The 25868-nt window shown below is 40.3% G+C and overlaps 3 protein-coding genes across 3 annotated transcripts in view; all 3 read right to left on the reverse strand.

The window, feature by feature from the left end:
- Nucleotides 1–11166, reverse strand: part of ZC3H11A (zinc finger CCCH-type containing 11A) — a 29964-nt gene extending 18798 nt beyond the window's left edge. The window contains exons 1-5 of the mRNA XM_025920991.2: nucleotides 11028–11166; nucleotides 9788–9907; nucleotides 1677–1800; nucleotides 498–701; nucleotides 264–380 (exon numbers count right to left, since the gene is read on the reverse strand). Of these exons, the coding sequence (XP_025776776.1) occupies nucleotides 264–380; nucleotides 498–701; nucleotides 1677–1800; nucleotides 9788–9907; nucleotides 11028–11081 (619 nt within the window). The 5' untranslated portion in view covers nucleotides 11082–11166. The remainder of the gene's footprint in view (nucleotides 1–263; nucleotides 381–497; nucleotides 702–1676; nucleotides 1801–9787; nucleotides 9908–11027) is intronic.
- Nucleotides 11167–19595: 8429 nt separating this feature from the next.
- LOC147572525 (uncharacterized) lies at nucleotides 19596–19694 on the reverse strand. Its single transcript, XM_086693898.1, has one exon. It carries the CDS (start codon nucleotides 19692–19694, stop codon nucleotides 19596–19598), a length of 99 nt encoding a protein of 32 aa, XP_086550024.1.
- A 1557-nt stretch (nucleotides 19695–21251) lies between these two features.
- Nucleotides 21252–25322, reverse strand: ZBED6 (zinc finger BED-type containing 6). The gene has a single exon (XM_025921188.2). It carries the CDS (start codon nucleotides 24394–24396, stop codon nucleotides 21454–21456), a length of 2943 nt encoding a protein of 980 aa, XP_025776973.1. The 5' UTR covers nucleotides 24397–25322; the 3' UTR covers nucleotides 21252–21453.
- Nucleotides 25323–25868: the final 546 nt, after the last annotated feature.

The raw sequence follows: 25868 nt of genomic DNA on the forward strand, positions 1-25868 counted from the left end.
CTGAGAAACCCAAACAGAAACCACATGAGGAAAGAACACTTCACTCCCTCTGTGTTTTATTTGTGCACAGCAAGCAGGCAAATGTTTTCTGGACAAATAAGAGAAAGTATGTGTAAATCTGCTTGTGCGTACAGTGGGGGCGGAGGAGAAAGAGGTGGCGGTGATCGTGATCCATTCCCAAGTTATTTAAAAGAGTTCGGGCACATTCAACAGTGCTGCAAGACTCATGAGAAGGCACCAGCAACAAGACGGCCTCTTCTTACCTTGCTTCAAACTGACCCCAGGTTTGCGGGCAGAAGCTGCTCGTAATCCGTTGTGAACTTCGGGAGTTGGTTGCAGGATGGGCGTTTTGCTTTCATCGCCTTCCTCAGAAAACTGATCTATGTATCAACATGTAAGGCAAATGTACAATTAACAACAGGCTCTCATTCTGATTTCTAACTCACTAAATGACCCCCAGTCACTTATTTGCCTTAAAGAAAGAGCTGAAAACTCACCATCATCATCTTCATCATCATCTGCAGCATTGATTACAACTGGTGGATGGGTGGGGCTGGGAACATTTTCCGAACTTTCTACTTTCATAACACTTCGCAGCTGGGGGGAGGGATTAGACTGGACAGACAGTTTGTTCTGTTGAACTGTGAGCTGGTTAGCCTTCACTTCCTCTTCTGGTGACTCAGGCACACTGGGGAGCACAGCTAGATACACAACATCAGTCAGAAGTTAAAAATAGAAGATAAAGTCCCACTTCATCAAAAAATCTCCAACCGCATAGAAGTTTGGTGCATTTTCCTTATGAGCACTTATGTCCTTTTATACCCGATTTCCCCATTTTCACAATTAAGTTGCACACTCCCAGGGAGGGAAAACAGGGCTTTTAGCTAGTAACTCCTCACCGTACATAAACACACTCAAAGTAGGTGTTCAAAACACAGACTAATCTGGAGGCTAGACGTATAAAACTGGTTGCAAATTCTAGACATTTAATTTTAATACTGAAATTTGAGGCTTTTTGCTCAGCAAATAAGAGATAGTAGATATAACACTTCTGAACCAAACCAGAGAGGAGCAAAGCCACTTTTTTCTCTTAAATGGGGGCCAAAATGTGTAGCCATCAAATTTTAATCACCTAAGCAGGGTTGGCAAACCGTTTCTGTAAACAGCTGGGACAGTAAGTATTTCAGGCTTTGCAGACTACTGTGTCTCAACTATTCAACTCTGCAGCAGGAGCATAAAATCTGGCCATAGAAAATATTTGAATGAATGGGCATGGCTTCCTTCCAATAGAAGGTTATTTTATAAAACAGGTGGGGGGCCAGTTCTGTCGAACCCTGGCCTGGAGAATCAAGTTTCTTTTGGAAAACTCATTGGGTCTGATAAGAAAATGGGAAATGAAGCTATCGTAATCTAAACTGTCATGCCGAGAAACATTTGTGAGGCAGCATGGCTTTTGGCGACAAAAGCTTATGATACTTACCGGTTTATGAGCAGGGCTATCTAGGTATAAGTCATTTAACCTCAAAGAAGAGTTCAGCTCCCTCATCTATAAGGTGGAAATAAAACTGTTCTCTTGCAGGACTAAAAGGCCATGTATGTAAAGTACTCTATATACTGCACACAGCAGGTGTTCATTAAATAGTAACTATTCTTTTAAAACTAAAAACACAGCTCACTTTTGCTTGGAGGTAGGAAAAGGCCATCAACGTAACGTCCTCTGTTGTGATGGAAAGCGCAGTTCAGCTTCTGGCATCCCATTGGCTGATTCTCCCAGTAACACGGAATCTCACTACGTTTTTTCTAGAGGAAAAAACACATTGTTTTCAAATAAAAAATGAGTTGTGACCTGTGTTACTTTGGTCATTTGTTTTCTGAACAATAAAGTTCACCACAGGCTTCAAAACTCTGAGGTATGTGAGCTGACTGTGAGCAAGAGGGTTGCTGAAAGTGACACTCTTCATGCTTGATGGGGAGAGGAAGTGGGTAGGGAAGTAGTTCCTCTGCTGTTGTCTCATCCTAGAACCTCTCAATGCCTACACTTAACTTACAGATGCAGGATAATATATTAGTTAAGATTATGGAATCAAAGATACCATTATGCTACATACTGGCCATGTGATGGTGGACAGGTAATTTAATGCCTCTAAGTCTTAGTATCCTCAGCTATAAAATGGCAATAAGAGTAGCTATTTAAGTTTCGTGTAAGGATTAAATGAAATAATGTACACGAAACACTTAGCATGTAGAAAGGACTCACTAAACTGCAGTTATTATTTGAAGCTGCGAGTTCATAGCTTTGAGATTGATTTTCCCTTTTGTGACTTCTCCAAGGAAGGCACATGTAACACACTAAGGATTGGTATTTTCCTTCACAAGCTACCGCACCCTTCTGAAGGGGAACGAGAAAAGAAATACCCTCACATCAAGAATAAACTGCTGGGTCACAGGATATATGCTCGGCAGAAATACATACATTACTGCTAATGCATACGCTAGATGTGTACGTGTGTTCAAAACAATACTGTTTGTTAACAGCTCCAAAATGGAAAACCAAATGTACACAAACACCAGAATGGATAAATACACTGTGGTTTTTTCATACAAGAGCACTCTACCCAGTACACAGAAGGAATAAACCACTGCTACACTTAACATGACAGTGCAAAAGGAAAGAAGCCAGACACAAGAAGAGTACACACTGTGTGGCTGCACTGATGTAGAGATCAAAACAGGTAAAATTTCTCCGTGGTAGAGCAGTCAGGTTAGTGAGAAGTTTCGAGGGCACAGTTGGCGACAGTCAAGAGATAAAGGGGGAACACAGAACTGCATCTGTTGGATTATGTCGGATCGCTCATCATAATAAGCAACCTAAGGTTTAAAACTGTAGGAAGAGTGGGGCTCCTGGATGGCTCAGCTGGCTCAGCATCTGACTCTTGATTTCGGCTCAGGTCACGATCTCACGGTTGTGAGGTGGAGCCTTGCATCGGGCTCTGTGCTGGGCAGGGAGGCTACTTAAGACTCTTTTTCTCTCTCTCCCTCCACCCCTCTCCCCCTCGAGCATGCACACAGGTGTGCTCACTCTCTCTCAAGAATAAATTAAAAAAATTCTAGGAAAGAATAGCAGCATTGCTTCAGAAAGCTAAAAATATGGGAGAGAGAAACAAAAACAATTACCATTATAAAAAGATCCTTAAATGTAGCAAAAAGGGCAAAGATAAAAATTGACGATTTTGAGAAATTATTTGATAATACACTGTGTCAGTGGGAATGTGGAAGAATCATACAGCCCTGTGTACTGATAATGGAAATGAAAATTAGCTCAACATCTCTGAAAAGCAGTTCGGTTAGAAAAAAAAAAAGTACTTACAAAACTGATGTCCTGAGTTTACTGCCACATGTATAATTACCTATTTTTGTTTTTATTTAATTAATTAATTTATTTATTATTTTTACATTTATTTTTTGAGAGGGAGAGATGGAGCACAAGGGCAGGGAGGGGCGGAGAGCTAATGAGACACAGAATCTGAAGCAGGCTCCAAGCTCTGAGCTGTCAGCACAGAGCCCCATGCAGGGCTCAAACTCATGAACCATGAGATCATGACCTGAGGCGAAGTTGGACACCCAACTGACTGAGCCACCCAGGCGCCCCTATAATTACCTATTTTTAAACAGTACAGCAAAGGGGCGCCTGGGTGGCTCAGTCGGTTAAGCGTCCGACTTCAGCTCAGGTCACGATCTCGCGGCCCGTGAGTTCGAGACCCGCGTCGGGCTCTGGGCTGATGGCTCAGAGCCTGGAGCTTGCTTCTGATTCTGTGTCTCCCTCTCTCTTTCTGCCCCTCCCCCATTCATGCTGTCTCTCTCTGTCTCAAAAATAAATAAAAACATTAAAAAAAATTAAAAAAAATAAACAGTACAGCAAAAACCTTTACCTTTCAAAGAAATGGACAGAATGTATTAGTCTCCTGGCACATGCAAAAGGGAAGCATAATAGTACTATTCTCTTTTAGACAGAAGTAACAATTATTCAATTACTCCTTCCTTAAGGCAGAACCTAATGCTCCTGGGTCTGTCTTTGCTTAAGTTTTTACTTCTTTCCTGGAAGCAGTTTTCAAATTACTGGATGACTTCTGTAATGATATCCTCTATATACATGACACATGTATATAGTCACATGACATTTACTTGCTCTGTTTAACACACTTACTGGATTTTGTTTCTTTTTTAAAAAATGTTTATTTATGGGGCGCCTGGGTGGCTCAGTCGGTTAAGTGTCTGACTTTGGCTCAGGTCATGATCTCGCAGTTCATGAGTTCAAGCCCCGCGGCGGGCTCTCTGCTGACAGCTCAGAGCCTGGAGCCTGTTTCTGATTCTGTGTCTCCCTCTCTCTCTGCCCCTCCCCTGCCTGTGCTCTGTCCTTCTCTGTCTCTTAAAAAATAAAATAACACGTTAAAATAAAAAAATTTTTTTTAAAGTTTATTTATCTTTGGGAGAGAGAGAGAGAACACACAAGCGGGAGAGGGATAGAGAGAAAGGGAGACACAGAATGTGAAGAAGGCTCCAGGCTCTGAGCTGTCAGCACAGAGCCCAATGTGGGGATCGAACACATGGACCTCGAGATCAAGAACTGAGCTGAAACCAAGAGCTGGATGTTTAACCAACTAAGCCACCCAAGCACCCCACTGGATTTTGTTTCTAAGTGAAAAGTAATACACGATGAAAACCACTTGGAAAATGGTAATAAATGCTTGCTATGCTATTACCCAAAAAGAAATACAGAATTCTCTCTCCAAATATATATCTATATCTGTATCTATAACTAAAGGTGTGCCTGGCTGACTTAGTTGGTAGAGCAACTCTGGATTCTGGGGTCATGAGTTCAAGCCCCATGTTGGGTCTAGAGTTTATTATTTAAAAATAAAAAAGAAGAAGAAAAATTATAAATGTCTACATGTATACTTAAAAACTTAAAAGTATTCCATATAAGTGTACCCACTTTTCACTTAGCAACAGATCCTCCCTAGTAACATTCTCCTACAGAATTTTTTTTTAATATTTAAAAGGTAATACAGCACATGGTCCAAAGACATACAGCTAATTCTATGAAGTCACTACGAACACTAAATTAGCTAATAGTGAACCCGATTGCTCCTAAGGGAAATACAGAGTTTAAGTTAGTCAGGTTCCTGCAAGTTTCTGGTCACATTTTTATCAAATAATCAATATAGCACGGTTGAACGGGTGTTTGTATTTAAAGACACCTTTTTTAGTGTATTCATTAACACAGAACTCAAGGCCAAGGGCACTATACCTCACAACTGAATGAAGCTTATCTAATACAGGTATTTTCTACATAAGGCACTTTAAGAACTTTGTTGCACTTAGTAACACTACACAGCACTTCAGCACCACACTTGGGAACCATTTTAATCAGCAAAATCACCAAGAAAAAGGACAAAAATGCAAAACACGTGGCTTTAAACAGACCACAAAAAGGACACTTGCTAATGGTATGAGAACTAAAACAAGCCAGCAGAGTGTCACCTTGTTCCATCTCAGCTGGGAGTGTGTAGGTCACGTGACTCAAGTTTTTCAATGCTTTGCACACGTCTGCAGATGGCCCATAAAACACCACAAGTATTGATTTGGGGGTTACAAATAAATTTTAGCAAGTAGGTGAATTTGCAAACATGGAACCCATGAATAATAAAAATCAACTGCATGTAGAGGGGGTTACAGTAAAAACACTCCTTTCCATTCCTGTCCCCACTCCCTGACAACCCATGTTTTAAGTTTCTCTTTTATACCCCCAGAGATTTTAAAAATACATATGCAAATGAAAAACAAATATAAATTCTTCTCCCTTTTTTTTTTTACCAAATGGTAGCATATTATGCACCTTATTCTACCCCCTTGCTTTTTCACTGACAATATATCCCAATCTTTCCTTATCAATAAAGTTTCCCTTTTAAAAAATTTTAACAGCTGTCCAGTACTCCACTGTATGAATGTAGCAATTTACTTTATTAACAAAATTTTTTTAATGTTTTATTTATTTTTGAGAGAGAGACAGACAGAGTGCAAATGGGGCAAAAGCAGAGAGAGAGGGAGACACGGAATCCGAAGCAGGCTCCAGGCTCCGAGCTGTCAGCACAGAGCCTGACGCAGGGTTCGAACCCACAAAACCATGAGACTCATGACCTGAGCTGAAGCCAGACGCTTGACCGACCGAGCCACCCAGATGCTCCTAATTGTAGCAAATTTATTTTAAATGAGGATTAGGTTATTTCACATATCTTATCATTACAAATTATGAGTAATTCTGCATCTATCTTCTTTTGCACATATGAGCACAGATGACACAAAGCTAAAAACACAAAAACAAAACAAAACAAAACAAAACAAAACAAAACAAAACCCCAGCATACAGTATTTTTGAAGATACAGCCCAAAGACTGCTATCCTTAGGTAGCCTGCTTGCTAAGTTGGCCCTAGGTTGGCATGTGGGAACTTGGCTCTTGGAATGTTCCTAGTCAGTTAATTGATCACGGTGCCCAGACTGTGCAAATAACATGTCTTAGGCTGCCATCCTTCTGGGAGTCTAGAGTTCTGGAATGTGATAGGTAGAGGGTGCTTACATGATTAGCCCCATTAAAAATCTTGGATGCTGAGTTTCTAATGGGTTTCCCTGGGCAGGAACATCCCACACGTAGTGCTGCACTTTCATTGCCAGGGAAGTGTGTGCTCTGTGTGACCCGTCATGAGAGGGAGATCATAAAAGAAAACCGCACACGGATTCCTCCAGACTCTGCCTGTGTCTTTTTTTCATTTATAATCAGTGTACCTCCCCATCACTGTAATAAATCTTAGCCACGAAATACAACTATATGCTGAGTCTCCTGATGAGTTCTAGAGTATATCTAAATGTAAATTTATTTTTCAGGTTTATTTATTTATTTTGAGAGAGACAGAGAGAGCATGAGCAGGGGACGGGAGAGAGAGAGAGGCAGAGAGAATCCCAAACAGGCTCCGTGCTGTCAGCATGGAAGACAAGTGGGACTTGAACCCACAAACTGTGAGATCACGACCTGAGCCAAACCCAAGAGTCTGACACTTAACCAACTGAGCCACTCAGGTTTCCCTCTAAATGTAGATGTTCTTAGAGACTCTTGACACACCACGCCTTTTAGGGAGTTGTGCCAATTTATACTTTGCCAGTACTACATTAATTTTCAAAAGCTACAGAGTATTTCTCTGAATTTATTTAGTGAATTCCCTGCTCTTTGGAAGATAGGCAGCACAGAATGCAGTTAAGAGGCCATAAATCTAGAACCTACCTGGAGTAGCTCTGTAACCCCAGGCATATAAAGTGCATGGTCAGTCTTCCTTCCTTCCCCACCTCCCCTCAAACAATGTAGTCCAAGGGCATTAGGTGAGGCCGAGAGATGAGAGGCAGGCATTCATGCTGGGCATGTGGCGCAGAGCAGGGTGTTGGGAGCCTGACTGAATGAGGAAGGCATCACGTGACAAGGTGGAACTGGCCTAAGGTGTCAGAACCCAGAAGGAGTTGGGAGGGTGGCCAGCACAGTGATGGAGCCCAAGCAGGGTGAGCAAGGCTTCCATGCAGAAGGGATCCCAGGGTAGGATAGAGAGTGTATATTTATGGAGGGCCAGCGGAGAATGGGCAATGACCAAGCAGGGTAAGGAAGGTAGGTTCTTCCCAAGTGGGGACCTGCTACAGAGTCCGAATACACGCAGGGTGAGAAAGTAGGCATCTCACATAGGAGGGCTCTCCAACACAGATATCAGAGACCAAAGGTGTGAAAAGGGCATCCGCGGGGAGAGGAGCAGTATGTTGGGGTCCAAGCATGGTGAAGATGAGGTCCTCACGGTGGAGCAAGGAACAAGGCCTGTTACAGGGTTGTCGGAACCAACACAAGGTGAGCAAGATGTCCCTGTGGAAGAACAGCAGCCTCATGTGTGATGTCAGAGCCTGAGAGGAAGGAGGAGGCTGTGATATGACACTGGCTTACAGAACCAGGGGACTGATAAAATCAGCTGATGTTAAGGACAGTGGGAAGCGACTTTCTTACTTTTGGAAAAGAGAGTTACAAGTATGGAAAAGGAGAGCCTAGACTAAATAAACCCTGCAGTGCTGGTGAACTGAAGGCATCTTTGTGAACTCTTGATTCAATACACAGACATAAAAAATAAATAATGAGGTAAATGTGTCTATATGAATACACTTATATACTCCCCTGTTCTGTCCATTGCAGGCCTGGAAGCAGTGAGACTCCAGGAGCTACCCAAATCTTATTTCTATATACATATAGCATTCTTCACTAATAGAATCCAGGGCTCCTTAGAGAAATGGTTGATTCCAGGGCTGGAGGAGGAAAAATATAGGATGAGCCTAATAAAAAATCTTATTAGGCTAGAAAGCAAAAAGGTGTTCAAAGAATGATGTAAACATCAAAAGGACACAAAAGTCAGCTTAAAGGGAAAATCTGGGTCAACTTGATTAAAAAAAATGATAGTAATGGAGCTGTAACACATTGAATAAAAGAGAAAACCTTGAGTTCACACAAATATAGGTAACTAATTGGAAAAACCGGAAAGTTTGGTAGGAAATGGGGCAATGACAGGGTCTCAAAGTACCTCTCCACAAAATACATATTAGTTACAAAAAGAAAAACTTTATAGTGAAGCAATCTGGTACCACCTTAATGAAGGGATCAGGGTTAATTTAACATCACCAGTAATGGGATAATTAAAGACTATAGGACTGTGTCACTAATGACATGCAATGAGAAGAACTAATACTCCCGTCAAAGATACATAACTTGAAGTTAGTAATGAGGAAATACCGGACAAACCCAAACTGCAGGACGTTCTAGAAAATACCTGGCCTATACCTACCAAAATGTCAAGGCAAATGAAAAGTAAAGAAGACTGAACAACTGTTTTAGACTGAGGAAGAATGAGAGCGAGGACAACTACATACAACACTAGATTCTGGACTTGCTCCTTCTGCGTTAATGGATGTTAACTGATACAATGGCAAAACGTGAATGGGGTTTCTGGATTAAATGAAGGTAATATACCAATGTTAATTTTCTCATTTTTAAAAAACATATATCTACTTATTTTGAGAGAGAGTGAGAGAGCGCATGTGCATGTGTACGTGAGAGCAGGTGAGGGGCAGAGACAGAGAAGGAGAGAGAGAGAATCCCAAGCAGGCTCCACGCTGTCAGCACAGAGCCTGATGCGGGGCTCAGTCTCATGAACCACGAGATCATGACCTGAGCTGAAATCGAGTCAGATGCTTAACTGACTGAGCCACCCAGGTGCCCCAATTTTCTCATTTTGATGGCTGTATTATGGTTATGTAGGAGAATGTCCTTCTTGTTTGTAGGAAATACTCGTGAACGTATTTGGAGGTGACAGTTTACTCCCAAGTGGCTCAGAAAAACGTTTTATACTGTACGTGCAGCTTTCCTCTAAGTTTGAGGTGGTTTTAAAATAAACATAGAAACAAAAATACTCCCCAGTGACACATACAAAATTTTTACACTTTCGACAGATTACCAAACTGCCTCCTAGAAAATGATACCAATACTCCAAAATATCAAGTTATTAGGTGAGCATTATGACAGAAATTTCACTATCTCATCAAAAAAAAAAAAAAAAAGTAACCTGCATATTACATAAAATGTCATTTCCCCCCTGTATTTTGCATTGGCCCATCACAACACCAGACTACATATTACAGTACAAACTGAAACCTTACATCAATCTCCATGTGCCGAAACCTGCACACCTGTCGAAAACAGCGCCCCTCTTGCCACAATGTGCAAACAGTTTCATTTCCTAGTGCCGCTTCACAGTGACGGAATGGACAGCTGTCACCCTGTAAACAAAGAGAATACAGAAAAGAACTGTGGTACCAAAACAGAGCCTACGTGAAATGTTCATTGTAACAGTTTCCTGGCATCTAGACAAACACAAAGGAGTAAGGAGACAGGCAAGGAAGAAAACAGTGCAGGGGGAAGACAAGAACAATCTGAGGTCAACAAATTTATAATTTCCTTGACAGTATCCTTCATCTGATTTTATAACATAAGTGACATAAGCTGAGAGATGGGGTTCAAAAACATAAGTGGGAGTATTTAAAGTGGTACACTTTAAAAATACATTTTACAGTTCTTCAAAACCGTTTCATACATCTTGACTTGTGTAACTAGCTTTTGATGGAAAATCAGAAAGTTAATAGATTAGGATTTCAGGTTAATTCTATGCTTCATTATATACTTTATACAATGGTAATATCGTAAACAGAACACTACTGCTGTGCAACCTGCTATGTGATCAGGGCTTTGCTCAAAACTGATCATTTTAAACACAGCACCAAGATGATTTTAAAAAAGGTTTTTTTTAACAACATATACAATTATAGAATTAGTCATAAAGGCGCAGAAAAGTGGATAGATCTCAATGAAGCCGCAGAAAAATTAAGCAGAAAAACAGGAAGTCTGGACACAGAAAAAGCAAAAAATGCTGCAAAAGCATATTTAGAAGAATGGCTTGATGACTCAGCAGGAAATCTGAAGAAAAAAAGTCAAATTCAACCCACGATAGTTTCTAGAAGTATAATACAACCCACACATTCATTTAATGCAAAGTAAATAAAATCAAAGTTTGCAAGCTGGGCCAAAGCGCTCCTCATTCTGAAATCGCCCCGAACAGATTAATTATCAATAAGAGAACAGTGAGTGATGCCTATGCGCTGTAAACCTTTCCACTTTTGTAGAACGTGAAGGGCAGTGAAGAGCATACGAGAGTAGAAAAAACAAGGATGAACGATGGAAGTCTCCCAGGAGTGCGATTCTCTTTTTAAACAATGGTAGCAGGTAGCAGACAATAAACAGTTGAGGAAAACAAAACATAAAAACTTAGTATACTGGGTAAATCTTATCAAATTTTATTAGAGAAACTGTAGAAAGAACTGATTTAGAGATGCCAATTCTTACTTTGGTACATGTAGAATAGAAAAAAAAATAGCAGTCTTCTCCTTGATTAGGCATGCTGGGTAGATCCTCAGATTAGAAGTGGCTTCTTGAAAACAAGCCACTGCTTCCTCAAGGCGAGGACCAGCTCCAAGTCCTCTTGAAATGGGTTTAATCTTCCAAAAGACCACTCAATCACAGAAATCGTCTTTAAAATGCAATCCTAAAATGAGGAGACAATGAAGTAAAGTACTTCAGATAAATTCTGCCAACTTCCTCCTCCAAATCACCTTGACTGAGATCACACTGTTAAAACCAAATTTTAATTGCATGAATATGTCCTTACCTGTGCAGGGCTTAGTGAGCACTGGTTAGTATTTTATTCTTATGTGAATATTATACTTTCTCATTTATAATGTAAAATTTTTGTTAAGGATAGCCATGCCCTTCTTTCGTGTTCTCTACGGTGCTCATTACATCAGCATAAAATAAGCATTGCTAATTCAATAAATAATCTACATTTTATTATTTTATTTTTAATGTTTATTTATTTTTTTTGGGTGGGGGGGAACAGAGCACAAGAGAGGAGGGACAGAGAGAGAGGGAGACATAGAATCCGAAGCAGGCTCTAGGCTCTGAGCTGTCAGTTCAGAGCCCGATGAGGGACTCGAACTCACAGACTGCAAGATCATGACCTAAGCCAAAGTTGGACGCTTAACCAACTGAGCCACCCGGGTGGCCCACTAATCTAATTTTAGATTATTGATGGGATTTACGTTATTTTACACAAGATATTTGCTAAATCTACGTATCTGACAAACTAGGTTTTTTTCATCTGACAAAAGTCCCAATATTTTCACAAGCATTTTTAATTCAAAAGTATACAAGTAGGTAGGAAAAGCTGTCTCACTAGAATAACTGATGAAACAATTACCCCTGAATACATCTGTAGAGCTAGCTTATGGAATTTAAGATGGCTAAAGAGTTGCACACCAGGGCGCCTGGGTGGCTCAGTGGGTTAAGCATCCAACTTTTGATTTCAACTCTGGTCATGATCTCAGTTTGTGGGAACCAGCACCACATCAGGCTCCACGCTGATGGCATGGAGCCTGCTTGGGAGTCTCTCTCTTCCCCTTCCCCACTCACACACATGGCCTCTCTCTGTCTCAAAAATAAACTTAAAAAAATTAGGCAAAATTAAAAAAAAAAAGAAATCACGGTTGACAAAAACAGAGTTGCACACCAATTATAACAAGGTGCAAGTCGTCCTTGGGATTCCTTCCATAAAATACACAAAACTACCAACACCCCACCCTCTGCTCTTGCCATACCCTGGCCCTCACAGTGAAGTACTCAAGAAAGCTTCTACAGAAATAAAAACACACGGTAAGAGCACCTGCCAGAATTTGGAAAGGGTTTCTATAAATTCACATACACCAGAAGACCAGGTTTCAGAAACACTGATCTACAACTTGAAATGAAATCAAACTCAATCATATCTCCCACTAATAATCCTAATCCAAGAATAGCAGACCACAATAAAAACCAGCCTTGAAATCAGCAACCTAGGTTAGGAATTAAGAATGCCACTAAACATATACTAAAACCTTTAAATGTGCATATGCTGTGATGCACAATTTCATTTCTAGAATTTATCCCGAGGTAAATATTCAATCAAGTTCACCATCACTTTGCTTTTAATAATGAAAAAAACACCCACATGTTCAAAAACTGGACTCCTTTTAAAAAGTTATAGTACTTCCATGTGATGTGATAATATGTAGCATTATACAGATTTGAGTACTGGGAAATGGGGTGTGGCTGAAAAACCACCTACAAATGTGGAAGAAGCTTTGAAACTGGGTCATGAATAGAGACTAGAAGAGTTTGGAGGCACGCCATAGAAAAGCCTAGAAGAAACTGCTGCGGGAAATATGAATGTTAAAGGTGCTTCTGGTGAGGCTTCTGTGGAAACACCGTTAAGAAAATGGGACACAAGGGGGTGCCTGGGTGGCTCAGTCGGTTAAGTGTCCGACTTCGGCTCAAGTCATGATCTTGCAATCCATGGGTTCGAGCCCCTCATCAGGCTCTGTGCTGACAGCTTGAAGCCTGGAGCCTCCTTCAGATTCTGTGTCTCCCTCTCTCTCTCCCCCTCCCCCACTTGTGTTCTGTCTCTCTCACTCTCAGAAATAAACATAAAAGAAAACGGAAGACAAGTGACTGGCAGAAAATCTTTGCAAAACATTAACTAACTGAAGGGCGCCTGGGTGGCTCAGTTGGTTAGGCGGCCGACTTTTGCCTCAAGTCATGATCTCATTATGAGTTCGAGCCCCACACTGGGCTCTGTGTTGACAGCTCGGAGCCTGGAGTCTGCTTTGGATTCTGTGTCTCCGTCTCTCTCCCTCTCTCTCTGCTCCCTAGCCCCTGCTCACACTGTGTCTCTCTCTCAAAAAAAAAAAATAAACATTAAAAAAAGCAACAATACATAACTCACAATAGACTGGTATCCAAAATATAAAAAGAGCACTTAAAACTCACCAATAAGAAAATGAACAAACCAATTATAAACAGGCACAAAGGGGTGCCTGGGTGGCTCAGTCAGTTAAGTGTCAAAGGGGTGCCTGGGTGGCTCAGTCAGTTAAGTGTCAGACTTCTGATTTCGGCTCATGTCATGATCTCACAGCTGGTGGGATTGAACCCCGTGTCAGGCTCTGTGCTGACAGTGCAGAGCCTGCTTGGGATCCTCTCTCCCTCTCTCTCTGCCCCTCCCCTACTCAAGTACACAGGCTCTGTCTCTCAAAAAAAATACGTATTTTTTTAAAATGGGCAAAAGATCTAGAAAGACAGTTCACCAAAGATACACAGATGGCAAATAAACACACAAAAAAATGGTCAACATCATACATCATTAGGGAATTGCAAATTCCTTTTAGAATGGTGAAAATCCAGAACACTGACAGCACTAAATGTCGGTGAAGATGAAGCAACAGGAAGTTTGGAAGAACATAGACCAAACTATTAACAGTAGTTACCACCAGGGTGATTGGCCGGATTACAGGCGGCTATTTATTATATTTTATTTTACGCTCATAAGAACATTAAATTTTCTAATACAATGCAACACAGACATAATAAAAAATGTAAGTCTGTCCTAACCGGCCTGCCCATCACAGATCCACTACAGAATTGGACAAGGATTGGACCCTTCATAGCACCTCACTGATCCACTAGTAGGATTCCCCTGACCCTAAACACAGGGAGTGCATTCTGTAATAGCAGGTACACCAAAAGGTAATTTAAAACACTACCTCAAACGGGATCAAGTCTCTAAGGGATATCCAAATAATTACAATGATACATATACAAAAAGAGAAGGTATTAATGAGACAAGAATAAAAACGTTTTACAAAAGAAAAAAATTTTCGAAAGGAAAATAAAAGGTTCAGGGGTCAATTTCATTCCTGAAAACATCCCAATCAAACAAAATGGTACTTAAGAAGTAATAGCAAAACAGCATGAATTGTTGCAAATTACAGTGGTTTTTGTTTGTTTTAGTTAGGCTCTGCAAAACTCCCTCACAGGGGCACAGAGCACGGAGACTGAACGTTGAGTAGATGGGCACTGCCTTACTAATGTTTCAACAGAACAGCTCCGTCATATATCTGTTTTACACACTGAACTTCTGTAACTTTCACTAGGGAGAAAAAAAAGAATATAACTGCTATTCAAGAAAACAGCCCAAAACAAAACAAAAGCCATCTCCAGAGTTAAAAAAACAAAACTTGACAGTAATCAGCACTACCCCAACTTTGCAAGGACCTAAAACCAAGATGCACACTATAAATTTCTTAAGTTTTAAAAGAAAAAAACTTTTCATGATGCCAAGAAAAACCTGGTTACTTTTCAATAGTGAAAGGAAGCCAAGAGGAGTAACTCTCCTATCCTACTCCTGAATTAATGTAGGAAAAAGAAATTCTTTTAAAATCTTCATGCTAAGGACACAGCTTGATACAAATGAATATATTGCTATGAAACAGAGGAGAAGCAAAAGAAAGTGCAAAAAATAAGAAAACGCAAATTTCTAGCCTCTTCCCCCGAGATTTCAAAAGAAGAACAGGAAGCAGAATAAACATTGATGAAAAACACAACTCAATTGTACAGTATCACCGTCAGGATATCTTCCAGAATGCGGAAAGACATCAACACAAGAAAATGTATATAACATGGAAATAATTCCAGGAGATTAAATTTCTATACAATGGAAGATCTTAAAAAAAAAAAAAAAAAAAAAAGAATGGAACTGGTAGAGATAATGATAAAATACAGTAAAATTTCCCTACAATGAATAAACTTGAGTTTTTTTTTTTTGTTTTTTTTTTTTGAACCTGAGTCTGTAAATTAAAAGGGGTTCATCAAATGCCAGGCAGAAAATTTCCTTAAAGACATCTCTACTGGGGCTCCCAGCTAGCTCAGTCAGTGAAGTGTGCGACTCTTGATCTCAGGGTTGTGAGTTCAAGCTCCACGCTGGGTGTACAGATTGCTTAAAAAAAACTTAAAGATATCTCTACTGTACCAGAGATAAGCTGAAAATGTCAAATTCCAAGGAGTGAAGATAGAATCACACAGATTTCTAGGAAAAAGCAGACTGACAACAAAGAAAATCAGACTTGACATGACATCATCTGAATCTCTAAATGACGAAAAGACAAAATGCTATGCACCAGAATTCTAAGGAAGATTATGACCTTAGATATGTCCTTTCAAAGTACATTTCAAGATCTCGGGACTTGGAAGTTTTAGATAGTAAGTCTCCAAAAGTAAGGAGCCTGCTTGGATTCTCTCTCTGTTCCTCCCCTACTCGTGCTCTTTCTCTCTCAAAATAAACAAATGTTAAAAAGAAAAAACAACAAGACTTATTGCTATTACAGATGTGAAATAGAACATTTAAATGTAATATTCCCAAACAAGTGAACGTAAGATCCACAGAATTCAAGCAAGTCCATGGATAAATGTGACTTATGAAAAAAGTGGCATTTGAAATTTAAAAAACTTTGGCCTCCCATTTGAAAAAAAAACAACAAAAAAACCTTCTGCTTTATACAAAAAGGTTCCAGGGTAATAAAAGCAAAGAGAGCAAAGAGGCTTTAGCTCGCTAATTAAAGCTCTATACTAATAAAGATTCTAAATTGATAACTGTGCTCGGCAAAAAGGACAGCTGCCCTGTTTATGGGATGGAGAGGCCATGCCACATTAGTATAATCCCTAGATTACATTTTTGGTTTTTAAGTTCCTATTTAAGTTCCAATTAGTCAATGAACAGTGTTTCATGTATACAAAAGTGATTCAACACTTCCATACATCACCCAGTGCTCATCCCAAGTGCACTCCTTAATTCCCATCACCTATTTCACCCATTCCCCCACCCATCAGTTTGTTCTCTATAGTTAAGAGTCGGTTTCTTGATTTGTCTCTCTTTCCACCTTTGTTTTGTTTCTTAAATTCCACGAGTAAAATCATGTGGTATTTGTCTTTCTCTAATTTTCCCTAGCATAATACTCTCTAGCTCCATCCATGTTGTTGCAAATGGCCAAGATTTCATTCTTTCTTATGGTTGAATAATATTCCATTGTATACATTTACCACATCTTCTTTATCCATTCATCAATCAATGGACACTTGGGCTGTTTCCATAATTTGGCTATTGCAGATAATGCTGCAATGAACATTAGGGTGCATGTGTCCCTTTCAACTACTATTTTTGTGTTCTCTGGGTAAATATCTAGTAGTGTGATCGCTGGATCATAGGGTAGTTCTAGATTACATTATTAATATAAAAAATATAACCAAGCACTGGAAAATAAATGCATGGTATTTTTTTAAAAAATGTTTATTTACTTTTGAAAGAGAAAGAAAGCAAGTCCGAGCGAGCAAGGGCAGGGCAGAGAGAGGAGACAGAAGATCTGAAGCAGGCTCTACACTATCAGCATAGAGCCCAGTGTGGGGCTCGAACTCACAGACCATGAGATCATGACCTGAACTGAAGTCAGACGGTTAACCAGCCGCCAGGTGCCCCTAAATGAGTGATATGTTTTTAATAGGCTCAGGTTGGGCCGGGAGTAGGGGTGGGGGGAAACTTTCCTAGCATCACCATAGTTAAAAGGATATATCAAGTTTTAGGGGCGCCTGGGTGGCTCAGCCGGTTGGGCGGCCGACTTCGGCTCAGGTTGGGCCGGGAGTAGGGGTGGAGGGGAAACTTTCCTAGCATCACCATAGTTAAAAGGATATATCAACTTTTAGGGGCGCCTGGGTGGCTCAGCCGGTTGGGCGGCCGACTTCGGCTCAGGTCATGATCTCACACTCCGTGAGTTTGAGCCCCGCGTCGGGCTCTGTGCTGACAGCTCAGAGCCTGGAGCCTGTTTCAGATTCTGTGCCTCCTTCTCTCTCTGACCCTCCCCTGTTCATGCTCTGTCTCTGTCTCAAAAATAAATAAACATTAAAAAAAAAAAAAGAACTTTTACAAATTCAAAAAACATCTTTATTCACGTAAACTAGTACACCCTCTTTAGAGAATTGTATTAATTCACATCTGAAAACTGTTTTTAGGGAAAGAGTTTACACAGATGTGTGTACAGGGCCATCAATTGGATGGACGGTTATTATTTTTTTAATGGCAAAGCCCCAAATGTCTATCAGTGAGAGATCTTAAACTACAGCACTTCCATATAAAAGAACACTACCACGTCATTAAAAAAACAGATGAGGCAGATCTACGTGCAGGGACATGGAACTATGTCATGATAAACTACAGATGGTGTTTTTGAGAGAGAGAGAGAGAGAAAGCACTCGCACAAGCTGGGGAAGGGGAGGGGGACAGAGAGAGAGAATCTCAAGCAGGCTCCGAACCCAGTGCAGAGCCAGATGAAGGGCTTGATCTCACCATGAGATCATGACCTGAGCTGAAATCAAGAGTCCAAAGCTTAACTGACTGAGCCACCCAAGCACCCTTTGATAGTGCTTTATTAAAAACAAAAACAAAAACAAAAAGTAATGTTTATTTTATTTTTGAGAAACAGTGCATGCGTGGGGAAGGGGCAGAGAGGGAGATACAGAATCTGAAACAGGCCCCAAGCTGAGCCATCAGCACAGAGCCCACAGCGGGGCTCGAACTTGGAACGGCGAGATGGGAGACACAGGCCGAAGCCGGACGCTTAACTGACAGAGCCACCCAGGCGCCCTTGATAGTGCTTTTTTAAATTTTTTTTTTTTTTCAACGTTTATTTATTTTTGGGACAGAGAGAGACAGAGCATGAACGGGGGAGGGGCAGAGAGAGAGGGAGACACAGAATCGGAAACAGGCTCCAGGCTCCGAGCCATCGGCCCAGAGCCTGACGCGGGGCTCGAACTCAAGGACCGTGAGATCGTGACCTGGTTGAAGTCGGACGCTTAACCGACTGCGCCACCCAGGCGCCCCGATAGTGCTTTTTTAAGAGGACATGGAATCACCTCTTACTATTAGGTGGTATATTGTTTTTACTTTTTTAATAATGTGCATGTATTATCAAAAAAGGAGGGGGGGGGGGAGTTTTTCCATCCCCAAACCAAAAGCTTGTAAATAATTACAAGAAAAAAATGGCTTGACAATGGCTTTTTAATTTCTTACTGACCCAGGAAAATTATGCCTTAAATTACAAAAATGTTCACTCCCTTAATAAGAAAAACCCCATTCCCACACTTACATTAGCTGCTTGCTCTCAACAGGAACCTCTGTGTCTTCACTGAGTTCCAATCTATTACGCCTGTAGGTCGAACCAACACTCAATCCATGAATTAATAATAATGAGGCAGAAAGAATTTTCCTCCTCACATTGCCAAGGAAACCTCTCAGCCACAATTCAAACACAGGAGGTGTTTTTAAAACATCTCCCAACTACTGGGAGATTAAGTCCATTTGAATAACCTTTGTCATACTGGAGACAGCTAGGGTTAGTTATCTCCTCAAAAACAAAAACAAAAACAAAAAACCAACAAAAAGAGAGTTCATTTAAAGATGAACTTGAGATTCAAAAGATTATTGGGAAAAAAAAAATCCATCTTCCATAGCCGAACAATATAATTTAAAAAGAAAGAAGAAAAAGAAAAAAGAAAAAGAACACCAAAATTCAATAAGATCCAATTTCTGGTCTTCAAGATTTCTTCACCTATTAAGAAAAAAACAGAAACCTTCCCCCATCTTTATTATCTGTATAATAAAAGCATACTTGTATGAAAAAATATAGTGTTTTATGTATATAATATACATATACATACATACTAACTGGCTTATACACACACACACACATATACACAAATGTGTAGAAATAAAACATTTGGGTAAGTTTTCCCTTTTAAAATACACTATAAAAGCCTTCAGATTTGGGTTCATTATAAAAATAGTGAACTTACTCTTATACCAAAGTATCATGATGTGTACCAATATGTTACACTAAATTTCGCCCAGCCCACAGAGTAAACATGAAGGGAGATCCTTACACATGTATCAATGTGTATAATACTAATACGGATGTATGTACATCATTATCATCTTTACCATCTTCAGGGAGTGTTTAACCAAAAAAGATAGAAACGTATAGTTATCGAGTAACTACAGAGTGGTGCAGCAAGCTGTAGAAGGCAGAGCAGCATTATAGCCATCCTGAACTGGGACTGTCAAAATACAGAAAGCTTCTATCCAAGGGAAGATTTTTTTTTTCTTCTTTTACAGCAACACCAGTGTCACTGGCATGACATTCAATATTGGCCCTGCAAAGGCTTGCTTATGCAGCCTGGTTTCATTTTTTTTTCTTTTTTCTTTTCTTTTCTTTTTTTTTTTTTTTTTTTTTTTACAAATGATGGCTACAACTAAAGACTTTGTAATTATTCATTTACTCCAGTTAGTAAAAGGGTAAACTTTGGGAGTTGAAATTTCATTGCACAATGGTACATTTACCATTTAAGAATTTAAAAAAAAAACAAAAACAAAAAAAAACAAAAAAACCCCAAAAACAAAAAAAGAACAATTTTGATACAGAGAAATGAGTTCTAAATTTTGAAACCAGCCCCGTAACAAAGCAATTTTGATTCTCATGTAATAAGTACTACATAGTTTCTAGGCTAAATCTTGCCAAATACTATCCAAGACAAAACTAAAATCAAAACTTAAAAAAAAGTGGACACCTTTTACTCACACTTAATACTAGTCAATTTTCCAGGAAATTTTTGGGCAGGGAATATCCCCAAATCTAAAATGAAAAAAAGGAAAAATTGGGATCTTACATTAGTTATTCAGTCTGAAACTTGTAATAGACTTTCACTAAAAGTCATCATTCTCTGGCCTCCCACTCAACCACAGAAACATACTTTGAGAGTGGAAAGGGACTTTAAAGGTCACTGAGATCAATTCTCTTATTTTACCAGTGAGGCAGTGATTCCTAACACCTGAAAATACTGAATGCTTATGTTTAGCTAAGATTAAAAGCCAAAAACCAATCTCACAGTTAAGAATACAGTATTATGGATCATTCAGCAGATATATTTTAAGACACTTAAGATCACTTACAATGAGAAACATTCTTTGGGACACGGACACTGCATTTGTCAAAAGTATGCTCCTGGGGCTTTTATTCCAATTCCCATTCAATCTTTCTCAATTTCTGTAAACCTATTATGTCATTTGCCCGTATGTGTAAAAAGTACCCATACAATCTTTATTTTATTGTCTTCCCACTATTTTATAAAGCTTAAAAAAGGCAACTCAAAGACTAAAAGTAATTTTAGTAATTTTTCCCAATTGTTTTCTAATGTTCCCCTTTTACTTAGATCCAATCCCTAAATATAAAGGGTAACTCTATCACACTCAGTAAGTTGAAATTGTAAAGCTGACCAGTATGAGGAGGCAATTAGAAATTTCCAAATTTCGTGAGTTTTGTTTTTGCCAACTTGTAAGTATGGATGAGGGTTTTTAAAGGAACAGAAAAATGGGAGAGATGGGGAGGAATACCAGCTTAGTATGTTTTCCCTTCAATTTCATTGGTTTCAGAGAAATCCAATTTCCCATGATGGGAGAAATTTTTTTTTACTTAAAACCAATTACAATTCAATCTACCAGCTAGAAATAGCCTAAAACCTTTCAATGCTGCACTATATTTTTTAAGTTAAAAAATACCTTTTCTCTCTTAATTGGTATAAACAAAATTTCAAGTGACAGCTATATTGAGTTACTACTGTGAAATTTTTAATCTTCACTTTGTCAACATTATTACCTCTGAGGAATTTTCAGCACTCTTTGTTTTCAGGTTTCCCCAGATGTGTGTATTAAGAATAATTAGTGTAACTATGTTTAACAACTATAGCAATTAGGATACAGTAACATAGCAACAAGTTGCCCATTTCAAATGGAAAAAGGAAAAAGAAATTAAGGTAATATTTCTTTTTCATTGCTTTGAATAACTTCATTCCCAGGATCCCAGCTCAGAACCAATGTAGAATAATCATAGTTAACATTTTTCAAGTTCATTTTCAAAAACATCAGCTGTTCTATATTGTCAAAGTCCAGGCTCATGATCTGTTTTGGATGAAACTGGCTATTTGCAGTAAAGATACATTCAGATTGCCAACTACACATGGGGCAGCTTAGATACTGAATGGCAACTTGGGTCAAAGCTGGCCATATGCTCACCTTCCTCTGCCAGTAAATCAAAGGGTCACCACCTCCTGAGATCTCTGAATACTTCTCTTTGAAGTATTCATCCACTACTGCTATGGCAGAAGGAAACATGAAGCTTTTGCTTCCAATGGCAACATTATCTGCAGCTGAGCTATCAAAAGACCCTGAACTGGAGGTGCCTTCTCTTATAGATGAGGTAAACGAATCAGCTCCTACGATGCCTGAGGGACCAGAAGCATCTGAAGTCGCAATATGGCAGACCTCTGAAGATTCCATATAGTTGCAAACTTCTTCTGCAAGGATCTGCTTGTAAGTTTCTAAATCAGCACCTTGAGGGAAAAAGTCTTCCAAACTGTTTTTAAAGCAAGGGTCTAACAAAGCAGCCAAGATACAAGGCTTGGATTTGAGCATGGCGCTCAGGAGGGAATCAGTTTCAAGTTTCAGAGATAAACTGTCCACCAGATTGAGTGCCTGAGTAATACCTCTTATTTGAAAATCTTCTCTGAGTTTCTGCAGAGAAAGAAGTAGATGATGGATTAGGGGTAGCACCTGATTCAATCCTGTGGTCCTGACACTCACTTTCTGGGTGGCCTCCTCAAATGGTTTCAGAATATCGCAAACGTAAGTCATTAGGGTCCACTGAAGGGAGGTGAGCACAACTCCACTGGCTCTGCCAAGGCTATGGTGAACTGAATAGCAATGCTCCAAGAGCCATTTTAACATATAAAAGGTAGAAATCCAATGGCCAGTTTCATCCTGCTTCAAATTCTTCCACGGGAGTTGGTGATCGTTTTGGAACTCTTGCAGTATCTGACGGGCTTTGACTGAATGACTAAAATGATGACAGGTTTTCCTAGCAGCTACTAACATATTCTCAATGCTTTTGTGCTCACAGAAGAAGTCCTGAATGACTATATTTAAACAATGCAGGAAGCACGGCACATGGGTAAAACCACCATCTTTGATTGCATGTACCACATTAGAAGAATTGTCAGAAACAATGAAGCTAGGAATGAGGAAATTAGGAGAAAGCCACAGACCAATCTGGTCATTTAGTTCTTGTAAAATGTTGGTTATCAAACAGTCTTTGGCCAAACCTGTCACACAAAGTACTGCCCACTTTCTAAAATTGGGGGTCCTGCCATTACTAGAAGGTGCAGTTTCCAAAGAGACCCAGTGTACAGTCACAATGAAATAGTCCGTGGATGGGTCGTGGGTCCAGATGTCCACAGTCAGGTGGATCTTTTGGCTTTGAACATTCTCCAAAGTTAAGAAAATTTTTTCTCTGACCCAATCATACAATTGAGGTACAGCCTTCGTGAAAAAGTAAGTCTCAGATGGTAATCTATAGTCGGGGGCCACAATCTGCATGAACCTCTGAAAGGCTGGGGTTGAGAAGTAGTTGTAAGGATGCATATCCTCCACAATCATCTGAATAATTGCCTGACTTATTTGACTTGAGACTGAATTTTCGGAATATGTTGTCTCTCTCTCCTGTGCATGGGTCAGAGTGTCTTGCTCTGCAACAGGATTAGGACTCTCAGATCTTCTACTATTTTCCACCTCTAATACAGGAGGTTCGTCCGAATCAGAGTCACTAAGGTCCTCGGCTGTTAAACTGTGGCTGCCTGTAGACTTCTCTCCATGCAGAGGATCGCTTAAGAGATCATTTCTCTCAGTCTCAGTCTCATCTAATCCATTCCCAACCGCACTACTGTCTTTGTTGGCAACGGCCCAATGGATGGGATGTGTGGCCTGCAAGTGTCGTTGAAGCGTTGACGTTCCCAAGTGAGAACCTGGCCTACCCCGGCTCACGCTCCGTTTACATATATTACACACAGCTCTTGAGATGTGCTGAGGATCAGTATAAAAAAAATTCCACACCGCAGATGTCTTGGCTCTTGTCCCGGGAATTAAGGCATGCTTGACAATGTTACTTTTGATGAGAAATCTCCCTCTTTCTGCTCTCAGGGCATCAGATACCGATTTATCACGTTTCTTACCCATTCTGTTTTCATCTAATGGATCAGTAGAGATATATTCAAAGCTTCCACTGCTTCCAGCAGAAGAGGGAGATAAAGGCACATCCAAAGGAAAATCCTCCTCCCCACTAGTGACTCCAAATTTGTTGGCCCTGGTCCAGTGAGGTGAATGCCTTGCCTGCAGATGTCGTTGTAGAGTAGATGTCCCCAGATGGCTGCCTGGTTTACCCCTGCTGACACTTTTTTCACAGAGGTTACAAATAGCTCGCCAGGTATACTGGGGGTCAACGTGAAAGAAGTGCCACACAATGGAGGTCTTGGCTCTGGTGCTGGGTAGGTAGATCTGTTTCTCTATATTGCTCTCGAAAAGACTTTCTTCATCCTGCTCATGGGCACTGGAAGCTAATAAAGCAGGCGCATCCGCAACAGGCCTCCCAGATGCCAGATCCTTACTAAACTTTTTTGCAAGGAGCAGTTTTTTTCTTCGCCTTTTCCCCTTAATCCGTAAACCCTTCTTCCTTTTCTTTTTAGCAGGCAATTTTGCCTCTTTATCCATTCCTTCGGCCACCATCTTCCCCTCTACTACATCATCTTCATCTGTGTTAGAATTAATAGGAACACATCCCAGAATCCCAGCACCGCTAAAAGTGCTGCATCTTCGGCCAGGAGAGAGCGAGGAAACTGGTGCGCTTAAGGTACATACACTCATTCTCTTTATGTCTCCAAAATTCGTACCAGAATCTCTTAGTGGGTTTATCACTCAAGCAGAAATACAGCTGTTCCTCTCTAATCGCATTACCTTGTCTCCAATTTCTATGGGGAATCAAATTCCCTTTGGAACAATGACTTCCAAGCCAGGTTATTTTTGGAAGAAAAGTGACAGCAATGGAGAACATTCCCAAACTCTTTCTTATAGGGCTTTATGATCCCTTCCAGCTTCTGAGTTCTGAATCTGAATTCAAACAGTCCAATCTCTTCGTGTCATAGAAAAAAGGAACTGAGGGCCACCTTCCCAGAGTCATAGAGTTAGTAGCAGCTAGAAGCCAGGTCTTCCAAATCCCAGGTCCATGTTTTCTCTGGTTCATCAAGAACTATCTCTGCTTGAAATGCCTTCAGCTTTTAAAATGTGTATTTTTAGGATGCGTCATGGTAGCAACATCAATTTCCCTTAGTTCTGAAATTATTTAATTTCAGGAAACCTCACTTAAACAAAAACATAGTGCATCATTCAACATTCATCATTTAGGACTGTGATTTGACAATACAACCCAAAAAGTCAAATCCGGGAAATATAAAGCAAACTCCACATACTGGTCATTAACAGCATATGCTAATTGAGCCCTTTCAGCTCTAAATAACAATAATTCAATTTTTAAAAATGCGGGTGGCTAAAAAAAAGGGATTTGGGAGTATAAATTTGTAAGGTTCACAAGCTGCATTTTCAATTTACTGTTTGTATCAAGAGTTAATCCAAATTTCGTTCTGCCACATTTTTAGACTGGGGAAGCTTTACTGCCTGTAAAGGAGTAACTCACGAGTTGAACTCTATGGGAGCAGCAAGAACTGAAATCTGAGCTGTAAACCACTTTCATTGCTTTTCGGTTGATCCCTCCCCTTCTCCCAATACCTACATACATTTACCCTAAAAAGCATCGCTATCACTAGTTCCACAGCCTCCTTCTCAAGGTCCAGAACCAAGGCCTGCAAGATGTCAACAACATGGGCCTTCCCCATAGGAATCCGCACCGATTATGGGAGCTTAGGGGGTGTTCTTCATTACGGTTTCATCAATCCTACAAGGAGAACGGAAGTGTCCCTGTTGTTCTTGACTCCGATGCGGAGGGCTGGGGTGGGAGTTAATTAAGGTAAGGAAGGGGTGTAGGATACCGGATTAAGGTCGGTGGCTTTCTGTATGTGGAGTTTGAGAGTATCTCCCAAGTAGTGGGACCCTGGAGAGGAATGAGAGTAGGTAAATTCAGCTCCTGGCACTCAGTTTGATTTAGGCAGTGGGGGACCGCTAAACTGGGGAAACTGTTGTCGCGAAGAAAGCGATCTAGTGTCAGATCTCTCTTCGGGAGTCGGGAACAAGCCGGCTTTCCGGGGCTGCGGCGGGCTCCTACGGTTTCGCCAACACCGGATGTGGGGGAGGGGAGGAAGGTTGTTGGGAAAGGAGCAGGCGCC

Source organism: Puma concolor, chromosome E4 (genome assembly GCF_028749965.1).
Source record: "Puma concolor isolate L17-30 chromosome E4, mPumCon1.1.hap2, whole genome shotgun sequence".
Taxonomy (NCBI): Eukaryota; Metazoa; Chordata; class Mammalia; order Carnivora; family Felidae; genus Puma; species Puma concolor.